The sequence below is a fragment of the Urocitellus parryii genome, chromosome 9 (genome assembly GCF_045843805.1).
Source record: "Urocitellus parryii isolate mUroPar1 chromosome 9, mUroPar1.hap1, whole genome shotgun sequence".
In the NCBI taxonomy this organism is placed as follows: Eukaryota; Metazoa; Chordata; class Mammalia; order Rodentia; family Sciuridae; genus Urocitellus; species Urocitellus parryii.
Window position 1 is genome coordinate 134,287,245 of NC_135539.1, and position 15,047 is coordinate 134,302,291.

General features: G+C 34.1%; 1 protein-coding gene across 1 annotated transcript in view; it reads right to left on the reverse strand.

The window, feature by feature from the left end:
- The window catches only part of Cep350 (centrosomal protein 350), a 165,887-nt gene that overhangs the window by 11,905 nt on the left and 138,935 nt on the right, over positions 1–15,047 (reverse strand). The window contains exons 32-37 of the mRNA XM_077803041.1: positions 13,982–14,118; positions 10,814–10,896; positions 8,023–10,028; positions 6,761–7,168; positions 6,525–6,671; positions 3,748–3,870 (exon numbers count right to left, since the gene is read on the reverse strand). Of these exons, the coding sequence (XP_077659167.1) occupies positions 3,748–3,870; positions 6,525–6,671; positions 6,761–7,168; positions 8,023–10,028; positions 10,814–10,896; positions 13,982–14,118 (2,904 nt within the window). The remainder of the gene's footprint in view (positions 1–3,747; positions 3,871–6,524; positions 6,672–6,760; positions 7,169–8,022; positions 10,029–10,813; positions 10,897–13,981; positions 14,119–15,047) is intronic.

The window sequence follows — 15,047 nt, forward strand, 5'->3', positions numbered from 1 at the left end:
TATCTCTAACTCAAAAACAAACAAACAAACAAACAAACAAAACCCCCAAACAGTTGTTTTAAATCTCACTTCCTCCAAAATGTGAAAACATGAGGGTTTATAAATACTAGGTCCACCAAATCTAATGGTAAGAGAGGAGGCTAGTTTTACTTAGCATTTCTTGTTAATAATTAGCTTAAGAAGTTATTGTTATCATTTCACTAAACATTAAGAAGAATGAGTTCATGCAAAAAATTAATTTACACAGGTCAGACCTCTCTAGAAGAGGTTGAAAAAATTCTGTAACCAGCAAAGGGGAATATTTACATAATATATATTTTATTATTGTTTACAAATTGCTAAATCTCTTTAATTCTTATGCACACACATCAACTCACTTGAGTTATAGTAATCTTATATTTGCAAAAGAAACATTTAATATTCTAGAATTCTCTGATTAACTACTGGAGAAATGTCTCTGCTTAGCTGACTCTATTTGGCACTTGCTGAAAGTCTCCACCATCAGGGTACAATACTCTTCGTTTTTGGTACATTTAATAAAGAGCCATAGATCTATTTGCTTATTACTCACTTCTATATATATTACTTGTTATTTTTGGTTAATAATTCAGGTCTGAGGATGGCTTCAAATAGCTGTCCTCTGTACTCCAATATATTAAATTTTTCCTAACCCTTTCATTGTCAAAATAACATTTAAAAAATTTATTAGTTATTGATGGACTTTTATTCATTTATTTATTTATATGTGATGCTGAGAATTGAACCCAGTGCCTCACACATGCTAGACAAGTGCTCTACTACTAAGCCCCAACCCCAGGCCCTCAAAATAACATTTTTATAATTGTGTGAAGTGAGGAAGTAACTGAAAGTTTGATGTATTAAGTCTTTGCTTTGTATGTTATTTTGAACTGTATGCTACCTATGCTGGTTTCTTAATTTACTTCAATGTGTACTCAAAATAAATTTATCTAAGACATTTTACTTTAATACACCTAAAAGCTACCTTTCACCTATAATACCTTCTTCCTATTCTTTGTTCCTTCATATTATCGTTTCTTTTGAAGTATTCTTCCCTGAGTTTTTTTGATATTCAGGACTGAACCCAGGGGCGCTCCACTATTAAGCAATATCCCTTTCCCCTTTTAAGATTTTTTTTGGGACAGGATCTCCCTAAACTGCCCAGACTAGCCTTAGACTTATAATTCAGTTCTGCTTCAGCCTCCAGAGTAGATGGTATTACATGCATGTACCACTGAGCCCATCTCCTCAATGATTTTTTAAAACTGCAAATCTGATCTTATAATTATTCTTGCTTAAGATCCATTTAAGACAAAATCCAAAACCCTTAATGTTGCTTAAAAAGTCCTGTACAATACAGATTCTTCTGAACTCTCCCAGTTTATCTTAGTCTACCTTCTCCCAACCTCTCCAGCTACACTGACACTTTGTGGTCTTTGCACAGTGGTTTGCTTTCCCTGAATCATTTTTGTCTTTACCACAGAGCTCAGTTGGCGCTTATTCCACATCCCCAGCTCCTCCCCTCCTTTTTTTCTTTCTTTTTCTAAGACAAGACAGAATCTTACTAAGTTGCTCAGAGCCTTACTAAGTTGCTGAGGCTGGCTTTGAACTTGTGATCTTCCTGCTTCAGCCTCCTGAGCTGCTGGGATTACAGGTGGGTGCCACCATGCCCAGCAAAGCTTATTCATTTTTAAGATTTGAGCTCAATGTCACTTCTCTAAGGAAGCTTGCCTCAGGATCAGTTTCTTCTGGTTTATGTTTTTACAAATAGCTCCTTCTTCTTCTGTTTTTTAGGGCTTAATTTATAATTACACGCTTATGTAAATTATATACTATGGGCTAGTTTCTGTTAGAAAACTGGAAATCCATGAAGGCAGGGTCTATGTTTTGCTTACCATTTAAACATCAGTCCTTAATTAGCATAATTCTTGACTCAATATGTACACAGAGATAATTTATAGGGGATATAACCAATTTAACTGACAGGCTTGCTGAATGTCTTTCTAAAAATATTATTTAGTTGTAGATGGATACAATACCTTTATTTTATTTATTTATTTTTATGTGGTAGTAAGGATCGAACCCAGTGCCTTACACTTGCTAGACAAATGCTCTGCTACTGAGCTACAACCCCAGCACAAGCTGATATCTTTTAATGTTGTTTTCTTTTTTAAAATTCCTAAGAAATGAAGGGAGTCACACTTGGAAATTAGAAGTTCAAACTTTAAAACACTGCAGAAACATGGAACAAAGTCACCTTGAGAGGCAAAGATCTATGTAGAATTAGGTGTTTAAAAAACTTGGTTATTATTTGGTAGACAAGTCACTTAACACCCTTAAATCTAAATTTCCTCATTTATAAAACAGAAAATAGAATTAGTCCTTCCCAGCTCATATAATTATTGTGAGGACCACAAAGAGAAAGAATGATAAACTGTAAAACACTAAACAAATGTGATCTAGTATAGTTATTACTGAATAAATGAGGCACTGGAGAGGTGTATCTGCAGTTAAGACTCATAAATTTAAGCAAAATACAACAGGTAAACCTGAATCAAGTTAACAATTGAATTTCCTAAGGTTTGCTACTACTTAGCATTCTTTTTTAGGGAAGAAAAGATAAAAGATGATTTTTTTCATTTTCCTGATGTTAAAGAAATATATTGCAAAACCAAGTAAATCCTATCCAGTTAAAATTTTGGGCAATGATGAGACGGGAAAAGCTACTATTTACTGAGTTATGTATGGGGAGCTATCTGTTCAAAGTTACACATGTAGTCATGTGCTGCATCATGAGGTTTCGGTCAATGACAGACCACATGTATGATAGTGGTCTCATAAGATTATAATGAAGCTATAAAATTTGTATTGCCTGGTGACATCATGGCCTTAGCAAAGTCATATTTGTGGTTATACTAGTGTAAACACTAAACTGTGCTGCCAGTTATATAAAATTATAACCCATACAATTATGTACAGTACATAATTCTTAATAATGATAATAAATGACTATGCTACTAGTTTATATAATTATTATATTATTCTTTTTAGCCTTAGAGTGTATTTCCTTATATTTATTAAAAAAATAAAGGTTTACTGTAACATAGTATGTCACATTGTCCTCCCAGCAGCCTCATACAGCTTATGTTCTCCTTGTCCTGATTACATCAAGAGGCGGTGCAGAGTGATTGACCCAGACCATTTAGGTTTGTGTAGCACATTCTAAGATGCTTGCATAACCCCAAAATCACCTAGGGACAAATTTCTCAGAACATATCCCCATCGTTAGGCAATACATGATTATATATAAATACTCATTTAATCCTCTTAATAATTTGATCAGGTAAATACTTATTATTATAATCTTCATTCTGCAAACAGAGAAATAGAGTTCAAAAGGGTTAGATAAACTTGTCCAGGATTACACAAATTCAGAACAGGATTTACTCTGGCTCCAGAATTCACACCGAACTCTTTTCAATTTACTACATTAAACAGTTCTGATTTCTCAAGGTCTCCATAAAATATTGTTGATTGAATCAAATATTCACTTGCCAAATACAAAGAAGGCAATTTCCAAAACTGAGGGATAGAAATAAGCAAATGAAGGCTTTACAATTTTAATCTTATAGACTTAAAATAGACTATATTCTTTCTCCTTTTACTACTCTAACGACATTCTGATTTTAGAAGATGCGGTCAAAATAAAAATTGGTTGTATACACTGACCAGGATATGATCCACTCGGTCTCTTTTCTTTCTTCCAAATTTCATCATTTTCTGCCAATCAGTTTTGTGGTTTGGCTCCTTTTTGAGACTAAACAACTTGAGTACTTCAGTTGTTAGGAAGTTCTGCAGAAACAAAGGAATGAATGAAACAAGAACAACAAAATTCCTGAGATTTATGTGTTTACAATGCAGTGGACAAATTTGTAGTAAGATTACAATATTTATGACAAAGGATCACAAATTTCTTCCACTTACAGTTCCACTTAGAAATTTAAAGGGAAAAGCATCCTAAATGCTCAGATTTTATTCACTTAAAATAATTTTTGTACCCAGGTATGGAGGCCTGTGGTCCTGGTTACTCAGGAAACTGAGGCAGGAGGATCTCATGAGCCCAGGAGTTGGACCAGCCTGGGCAACATAGTGAAACTCCATCTCAAGGGAAAAAAAGAGTTTTTGTTTTTTATACAACATATAAAATAAAACCCACTGAGAATCCATAAAGAAAAAAATTACTCCACAGTTCCTTTTGCCTAATTAGCTAATTCCCAGCTGATAAAACTACTAAAGAAAGTGTAAAATATCTGAACTAGAAAAATTCTAAAGAAATTTTTTGCAAGCAACGTTTTATTAGAAAAATGCAAGCTTTTATCTGAGATAGTTTATTTTGAAGCACCAAGATCTGAATATGTCATACTAAAAAGATTCTAATGAACACTTCAGTATGAGAAGCATAATTTTACTTTTAACAATACCTTAACTATCCACCTTAGACACTAAAATTAGTGGGCAGCATGCTAAATTGATGCACACAGTCTGCCGATGGCTAGCACATTACCTACCTTTATTTCAATTTGCTTTATTACAGTCAAAGTTGCTTCTGTTAAAAAACAATATTCTCACATATATGTAGAAAATACCAATCAAAAATAAATAAAGGCATGAAAGGAAGATAAATAGAGGAGAGGAGACAGAATAAGGGTAGAGAGGAGGGAAGGAAAAGGGAGGCAAAATGGGGATTGAAATCAAATTCCTTGCATATATTATTTTATCAAAATGAACCAAAATAAATGTATAATTAACATGCTCTAAACAAATTAAAAAATAAAACAGCAGCAAAAATCCACAATATTCTCAATTGGGGGAAGGACACTTTATGAATCAGAATTATCTGAGAAGATTCTTGATCTACCTATTGTGTCCCCAAACCCCATCTTTCTCTGCCTACACACAGACACATACACAGTACATTAAAGAATTTATCCACTGTGGAAGGGTGGAAGAAATGGAGCATGGAAGTGTGTTTTGAAAAAAACTACTTACTTTAATCTAAGTCAAGGGCTGGCAAATTTTTTTCTATAAAGGAGTGGATGAATGGAAATAGTTCAGGTTTTTGTGGACCATGTGTTTGTTTTTTTTTAAACGTTATTGTGTTTTTGAATACTTTTTTTTTTTTTAATTTATTTATATGTGGTACTCAGGATCAAACCCAGTGTCTTACACATGCTAGGCAAACGCTCTACCATTGAGCTACAACTGCAGCCTCCCATGTGGTCTTTGTTACAACTACTCAACTCCCCCAGTGTGCCAACAAAGCAACCCCAGATAATATGTAAATAAATGGGCATGGCTGTGTCCAACAAATATTTACAAAAAGACAGTGAGCTTGGGTTTAGCCCAAGGGTCATAGTTTGCCAACTCATGAGGTAAACATACATCTCATAAATATCTATTGGTGTTCTGTCAGTATGTAGTATTTTTAAAAGGCTTTCTATTTCTATGATCAAACAAGCCTGGGAAACACAACTCTAAATTCTTGCTACTTGGGCAGCAGTAGGGCTATGCAGTGGTAAGGCTCTTGCCCAGCATGCTGAGGCCCTGGGTTCCATCCCCTGCACTGCAGGATGTAGAGGGGCTGGTGTTTGTTACTTCAGAATGGTACTAGAACCAATAGCAGTATCACTTGGGAGCTCGGGTTAAAAAGAATTTCAGCTCCTAACCTGGACCTATTTATTGAATAAGAATGTCCATTTTCACAAGATCCCCAGATGATGCGATGCTTGTTACAGTGGGAGAAGCACTGCTCTGGAAATGAAACCTTTGCTGAATTAAGGAAATATGAATAGACAGAGTGAATGCTACCACGTGACTACAAAATTTTTAAGTTCTTATAGCTTTTGAACACTCGATTTTTTCAAAGGTTTCTAAAGTAACAAAATTTCTAAATATCATGTTACGATCCTTGGATCCTTCCTATTTCAAATCCACATTACCAACTAGAAATCTCTAAAAATCAAAGATGGAAAAGTAACATGTATCCAGGGCTGGCATGTTTTCGTATATATTTTTAGAACCTTATGCCTATCACTAAATTTCCAAAATATTCACCTAAAAAACACATGAGTTGCAATAATTTATCTCCCTAGGTATTTCTTAATTTTTCCTTAAATATCATATATTGTGTGCATGTGCATATATACATATATAATAAAAATGACCACCAAGTTTACAAAAGTTTGGCTCCAGAATTCACAATGAACTCTTTTTAACTTACTATATTAAATAGTTTTGATTAGGGTTGATTAGATATAGGGTTCTTTTTGGGCCCGTTGTTTACAGAATCTATGAATCAACAAATATTTACTGAATACCCTCTACAGGACAGACCCTGAGAACATAAAGGTGAATAGTGTACAACAGTGCCTGCTTTTATAGCATTTATAGAGTCTGTGTAAATGAAATCAAATAGAAAAGGAGGTATTTTATAATTTGCAGTTTACCTTGATTTCCTTCAGGTTATTTGGATTTTTCACTCGTCGGAAATAACTAGAGTTGATTCTACATGGCTTCATCCAGACAGGTTGATTCAAGTTGGGATCCTCAGCAAATATTTCCTCAAAAATTTCTTTTGTTAAATCAAAAACCGCCTTGATAAAGATTAAACAAAATGACTAAGAATCCGCATTATAGTGGGTGAGAAGTTTAAAAGTTAAAGTCATCTTTCCATGTTACATACCTGTTTATAGACCCTTTTACTAGTGCTTTCTAGATCCAGGCCCTTATTGGCACAGCCAAGCAGTTTTGCAGGAATACTAATGCTGTGAAGGTCATGGCCTAATTCTTTCCATTTCCAAAGTTCTTCTGCTGCATCATGTACAAGAATTTCTACTTCCTCTGCTGTATGTGGGACTGCCAATAATATTTCACATGGCTTCTGGGGTGGCCTTTTAGGTTCTGCCATTAAAGGTACAATTGTTTCTTCTGTCTTATTTTTTTGGATCTTATGAGAAGAGCTCAATCCAAAATCTTCATCAAACCAGTCTTGATCATCCCCTAAAGCACTCAGGAACTCCCGACTGATCTCAAGTTCAGCAAGTCTCTTAGCGAGCTCTTCCTGCCCACTGGCACCAAACACTGGGCTCTCCTGTAGATATAGAATCATTCAAATAGGGGACTATTTAGTGACTCTGGTTTCTTAATAAGTTTTTAAGATAAAGTATATCTTTAATATTTCTCTATAAGCAAAATTAAACAATATGGTAGCTACTAGTTAACAAGAAAGACTTACCGTTCCCACTAATATGCTTACATAGACTCATCATCCAATTTATAATAAAACGTTTGTCGATTCATTTTTTTTTGTTTTGTTTTGTTTTTTGGGATATCATTATTCCATTTCTGAAGGACTATCTCTGGGATAGGGAAATGGAATATAAAAACTTCTCACCTTTGGTGATTATCTGGCTCAAGTTACTCAAAATCATTACTTTTGCTCAACTGTCTATGGGTAACCTAAACAAATTGATGGTCTGGGTATATGTCATAGTGGATATATTTCAGTTCTAACAGAATCAGCATCACAACTGGTAATCTCTGCAGGGCAACCATGACTGAGTAGTCATGTGAACAATTTCATAGGTGAAAAAAAACATTGCACTGACAAGAACCATTAGAAAGTTCCATAGGATAAATATTTTCAGTGAACTCAGAAGGGATCTAAGTGTGGACAATATGCAGGGGCTGTCAACCTAGCCGTTTGAATGGATGTTTTGTTCCCATAAACTTGGCAGGGCCTGTGACAACCCTATAGTGACTACTCATGACATAACAGAGGACAATTATACTTCAAACAGAAAAATAGCTACATGGCCTTTAAAAAGTAGCATATCATCTTTATCTAATGGACAGCATATCAGAACAAAACCTATCTGGAGTCAAAGAATCAAGACGTACCACACAGGCAAGGTAAATTGACATTTTTCTAGATGAAATACTTACAGGTCTGGGACACATATCTGGGGAGGAGATCTCTTCTTTCTCATCTTCTAATTCAGACCTTAAGAAGCAATTTGGAACACTGGGTGACTCTTCCTCAAGATTGTGGGACGGGTCCTGGGATAATACTTTCTTTTGGTCACCATCAAGAAACCCCCGATTACTCAGCTGAATTTTCTCATTTCTGGCTTTCTTGATTTGTTGTAGCTGACTGACCGTGTCCTTCACAAAGTCTTTCAGTAAACTGTCTGTCAGTAAGCTGACTGTTTCTAGTTGTTGCTTTGACTTCTTTTCCTCACTCAGTGATGATTTCAGCTGGGCTTCTAATTGGTTTTTTTCTTTTGTTAGAAGGTCTAGAAGTGGAGTAGAAAGCTTCTCTGAAACTTCGGAATATAGGTTCTCTTCCTTTTCTGTAAACTGCTGTTTATTCAATTCTTCAGAAAAGGTATTATCTAAAGTATCATCTTCTGCAGTGATGGAAACCTTTCCTGTGGCATCAGAAACAAGGTCTTTGTTTTCCTTTGAAGAAATCAGTGAATCTGCTGAAGTTTGCTGATGAACATGGGCTTCAAGTACCCCAGAAATGTCCTGTGTATGGTCTGTTTCTACTTTAAGACTTCTCTCTCTGTTCACTGAGGCTTCTATATTGTGCATACTAGGTAGAGATTTCTCATAAAAACATCCAATTCCATCTTTTTCTATATCTTTTGAACTCTTTGTGTCTTTTTGTTCTTGACTATAGTTTTGATATTGTTCATCTGAATAAGAGTCTTCATCTTCATTTATGTCTATATAGTCATCAAAGTTTTCTAGAATGTGAGATATTTTTTGAGGAGGAGCAAAAATACCATGTTTCTCTTTGCATACAAAATATACAATGCCATCATATGTTCCATTGTTATTTCCTTCAGGTTTATCCAACTCCACTCCAGCCCAAAATCCTTTAGCAAAACTAGTTTCACCTTTGAATCGAAGAGTTCCTGGTTGAACATTGCCAATCAACACCCTATCACCAATGTGGAAATCAAGTAACTCATCTGCAACAGAAACTGAAGCCAAGGAAGGGGCTTCAGTAACCTCCTGTTCATGTTTCACATCACTGCGTTCCTGACTTTTCATTAGCTCGGTAGGGGACTTAAGTTCTAACAGTCTTTCAGAATGAACATTGCTATGAATGGAAAGGCTTTTCCCACTTAGGCACTCACTGATTTCATCATCACTACCAAAGCCACTGGCTCTACTTTTAGAGCTCCTTGTTGGCTGTGACTTATCTCTGCAAGACTGAGAGTCTTTCCTGAGTGACAACAAAGATGACATTTCAGAGTCACCTTTGTACAATTCAGCTGAAATTTCTTTCTTGAAAGAAGATACTTCAAAATCTTCAGAGTATGACGAGTCTTTTAGAGCAAAATTATGTTCTGACAAGGACAAGTTCTTTTCCTCTTTGTTCTTTTGCTCATGAATGTCTTCTCCTGACTGCATGTCTGCAATGTGATCCATATCTTGATCTGAGTTTCTCTCTTTTAACACTTCCTCTTTTTTATGAAGATTTTCAATGGATAATCTAACTAAATCTTTCTGAACATTTGCAGAATCTAAAGGAAAATCTTTCTTTGAAACAGTTTCAGATGAGTCTTCCTGTTTCAGTTCTAGTTTCAGCAGGACATCAGATTTTCCAGACAGTTTTGAATAGGCACCTTCAATCTCACTCTCCTCCAATTTTGCATATTCTACTTCTTTTATTTCTGATTTTTGATTAGATTCTTCAACCTTGGCACCCAACACATCAAGAATTGTATTAGAGGCATTTAATTCCTTAAGCAGAGGTAATGAAAGTATATTTTCTAAAGAATCTCCAGATTCTGCCCTGGTTTTCCTTGATGATCTGAGAATTAGAGATGGGGTCTGCAAATGTTCTTCAGTTCGACTATCCAATTCAATCATTCTCTTTGCATATGCAGATAAAGACTTTTCTGATACTGATCTCTCAGAACCTGACAATGAAGCATCTTAAAGAAAAAAAAAATCACCATATCAAAATTATTTAATCACAATCTATTGATTTCTAAGACCAAACTAAATAAATGCCAAATCTTGGTGAAGAAAAACTCTGGTCAATAAGTATGACCTGTTTTGTTTACCATATACAAGAACATACTATTACATACCATTATAAGAAAAACTATGAATATAATATATAGAACATTTAAAAATGTTTTAAAGTTTGGAATAATTTCTTCAGTGTTGTATTATAAAGTGAATAAAATGGAGCTAAGTTTACGACGCAGCCATTGCTTTGTACAATCATTCTCAAATCATGGAAAAACAAGATTGTATGATGGATATTAAACACATTCTTTGAATAGAAAAATAAGGAGGAAGATACAAATGTATTTACTAAAAGAATAAATTTCCCTGGAGACCAATTAAGCTCTTGAATTAAATTAAAAAATAAAAGAGGAAAGAATATTTCTGCAAATATAGCACTAAAGAGCCAAATTTGCAAATACTAGCAAGTAGGACAATTAAGATCAAGAAAACAAAACAAAACAAAACAAAACACAACAAAAACCAAAGGCTAAGGTAGGAGGATCACTTGAGCCCAGGAGTTCAAGACCAGACTGAGCAACATAGCAAGTTCTTTTAATAAATAAATAAGCAAAAATTTAAGATGCTATAAAATTTATTTAAGAAATTCACTTTTCAATGAAAAAGTTGTACAGGTAGAATTTCACAAGACTTTGCACAAATCCTTAGACAACGTAGACACAACTTATTTTTTCTAGTCACATACCAACATGTTCAGCAATGGATTCCAAGGATCCTCTGGAACGTTCTGGTTCTGTTAGTGATTTCCAGTTTTTTGCTGTTTCAGATCTGAAGTGGAAAAATTAATGAGCAGAAATAAACATACTGCTGATACTGTAATAAATGACAATCAAAAGCAGATATTCTTAGACAACTATTTCTTTCCTCTTCTCCACAGACCATTTTCATTGTGTCTACTTTTGGCATTTGTCACTCTGAGTAGATCTTGTTCTTTTTTCTACCTACAAATTTATATTCACAACCATCCCAGCTGCCTTTCTTTCTGTCTGCAGAGAGGAAAAAATGTGTCTCACTTGTCCAAAGCTAAATTGTTCACGGCCTCATGGATGGTACTTCTCAATTATCTACTCTATTTACTATCATCTTTAATAGAGTCCCCCCCTACTTTTTCTTTAATGCTAGGGATTGAACCCATGACTTGCACATGCTAGGCAAGCTCTACTTTTACTACAATCTTTAATTTTCTACCTGGAGAATTTTTTTTCTCTTCCTCGGGTTATAAATATTGCTAATGTCTCAAAAACAAAAACAAAAACCCTTACAACATTTTCCTCTTCGATTCTTCACTTGTTCACCCTGTTACAGCCCTCTCTTATTTATTTATTTATTTATTTTAAAGAGAGAGAGAGAGAGAGAGAGAGAGAGAGAGAGAGAGAGAGAGAATTATTTAATGTTTATTTTTCTTAGTTTTCAGTGGACATAACATCTTTCTTATTTTTATGTGGTGCTGAGGATCAAACCCAGCACCCCACGCATGCCAGGTGAGCCCATTACCGCTTGAGCCACATCCCCAGCCCCCCTCTCTTATTTTTTATAGTTAACAGGAAGGGCTATATTTACTGTCTTCATTTTCCTGATTCCTCCTTTTTCTTTGCTAAACCATAATATTTGACTTTTGCTTTCTACCTCCTAATAATGCCCTTAAATGCTGCTATTTATCAAATTCAGTTCTTCGATACCTTTTATTCTCTCTGAATACATACCTTCCTGGGTTCAATCACCTTATATACCTACTGATTATCCTCATATTTCTAACCACAACTTTCTTGGAAAATTCCACTTGTATGAACCACAACATCTCAAAATTAATATTTAAAGCCCAAATCATTAACTTTTCACAAAAAGCTATCTGCTTTTCCATTTAGGTTAGTGGAACCTTGACCCAACTGACAAAGAGAAATGTGGGAATCATCCCAGATTTCCTCTGCTTCCTCATCCAGCACTTTAACGGGTCATGTCTACTTCTTAAATATTCCTAAAATGTATCTCCGATTTTCTATTCTTATTTCTGCTGCTTATTTTAGGCCTGGCTTAGATTGCTTTTCTTCTGCCTTCTGAACTTTCTCTGTTTATCATTCCTCCATACTACAAACAGAAAAAGCTCTTGGAAGTCTTTGTCTCTACCTTTCTACCCACCCCCTCTTCTTCCTTTTGTACTGGGGATTAAATTGGGGCCTTCCACATGCTAATAAGCCCAAGCCCTACCATTGAGCTATTCCCCCCAAGTTATAAATAAAATTTGTAGCAGTTTGATTAAGAAAACTATGGTGCTGAGGGTATAGTTTAAAGGTAGAAAGCACTTGCCTAGCATGTACAAAGCTCCAGCACCACCAAACCAACCAACCAACCAATCAAAAAACAAAACAAAAAAAGAAAACCATAAAGCCATTTCAATAGTATATTATATAGAAATTAAAATAAAACATTTATAGTAAAATGAAAAAATGCATAGGTAACAAAAATACACACAAAATGTATTAAAAAAATCTGGAAGGAAATACACTTAATTGTTTATATTTGCTATTTTGATATAGCTAGGTATGATGATTTAAACTTTTTTATTGCTTCCCTAGATATTCTAATAATAAAGATAATATCAGCATTTAATACATAATGCTTTTTATGTTATAGGCCCTATCTTAAGTTAAATATTTTAACTCTAATAACAAGTATATTAAGCACATATTATTACCTCTGTTTAATAGGGATATAAACTATTAAAAAACTGAAGCACAGAGAGGTTAAATAATTTGTCCAAAGTTACATAGCCAGCTGGTAGAGGAATCTCAGATATGCTAAATTAATTGTAAATGGGCATGTATTTATTTTGTAACAATAACAAAAAATATCAGAAAGTACTTTTTAATACAAACTTCAAAGGCTCCACATCTTCTAAAAAGATGAGTGAGTGAAAGGCTTTCATAATTTGGTTTTTACTTATTTTTCCAGTCTCTTGTGCTAATTTTAACAAAATCTTATTGTGATTGGCTTCTATGATATGCCAATCTCTCTCTCTCATTTTTTTTTTGCTTTTGATAATTCACAAATGCCTTCTCTTTTAAATGTTCCCATTTCTTAGTAGTACTGGTTTGCCTAATCCTTGCTGTTCAAAAAATTTAGTTTAAATATTATAACCAACTTTAATACACTAAAATGTATACTGTATATTCTAATGTTGTATATGTTCCAGTGTTGCTACTTAGTATTTTTTGTATTTACTTCCTGGCTGAATCATATTTCATCACCTGCAGAGACCATAATCTACTAAGCTATTCATTCATTTTTTAAAAAATATATTGTTTATTTGTTAATGGATCTTTATTTAATGTGGTACTGAGAATTGAACTCAGTGCCTCACACATGCAAGGTAAGTGCTCTACCACTGAGCCCTCATCTATTCTTATATATATAAAGATTGTTTCCAATGTTTTATGACTATAAAAGACATTATGGCAAAAATATCCATGCATATAGAGATTTTTGGTACTCCATATTTTATCAAGCTAATTTTCCAAAAGTAGGATTACAGGGTCAAAGTTACAAATTGTTTTTGACTTCTAAAACATTGCCAAATTGTTTTTCAAAATATCTATACCAACTTATGATACTAGTACTAACAATACTTGAGAGAAAACTATTTTCATTACACCCATCAGACTGCAAGATTAAAACATATTTAAATAATCTATACCTTATTAGAAATTAATTTGCATTTGTAATACAAAACATCTTTACTTTAGTGATGCTAAAAATATAAAACAATACTTTTATACTTAGAAGATAACTTCTACTAAAATCTTTCCTTATTCTTTCTCAAACCAGGCAGACTAGATAAGTTGTCATAAATTCCTACCTGTGTAGTGGGAGGGGCTTGATCTTGGGTTTTTCAGAAGCTGAGGAGAGCGTTTTAATCTGAGGTTTGGCTGTTGGTGATGTTTCCAAATCTCGGCTAAGCTCTGCTTCAGTTTTCTTAATAAATTCATCATATGACTAAGTTTAGAAAAATCAGAGGAGTTACTATGCAGAATTTTTTTTTAAAAAAGGTTTTATATTATAAAATAGTACATTAAAAAACTTAAATGGCATAATTTAAAAGTTCAGCCAGTAAATAAGATTTCACATAAAATCTCCCTTCCTGCCCTCTGGGTTTGATCACCAGCAACGCTCTCTCTCAACCCCCAAAAAGGAATAGTAGTCTCAATCCACACAAGTTCGATCCCCATGAAGCAAAATTCATACCCTGCCACATTAAAAATTTATTTAACTTTCACATCTAAGGGGAGACCTCCAACTATTATACCTTTCCTTCATTTTCTTGGCTAAAATCCTTACTTTTATAATTCTCATTTTTTGAGACAACAGCTGTTTTGTTCAACACTGCAGATCCAGCCTTCTGAGCAGCTTGTATTACAGGTGTGTGCCACCACATCCAGCTGATCTTTATTTAAAAAATTTGTTTCCCACTATTTCCTAACAAGAACTCTACAGTATGGTCACTATATCTTAATCACTTTTCCTACTTTTAAAAGTATGTACAAATTGCTATGTCTGTCCTATCATTATATTGTATATACACTGTAAAAATATTTATTTTCTCCAGATTGGTTAACTGGTCTATTTTCTGTGTGGAAGATAGTATAAAGTTAAGAGAATTTAGAATTAGAGATAGGTTAAAATGCTAGCTCTACTACCTATGACATAAGTGTCCTTGGATAAATCACTAATTTTACTGAAAACTCAGTTTCCTTATGTGTAAAGCAGTGATAATATCCCTTGTTGCTGTGAGGATTAAATAAAAATATGTGTAAATATCTAAGTTCCTGGCACTCAAATAGATACTTCAATTTGATGATTAAATTAATAAATGCCAGAGGCATTTGTAACACCTGTGCCTCTGGCATTTATTAATTTAAAGGACC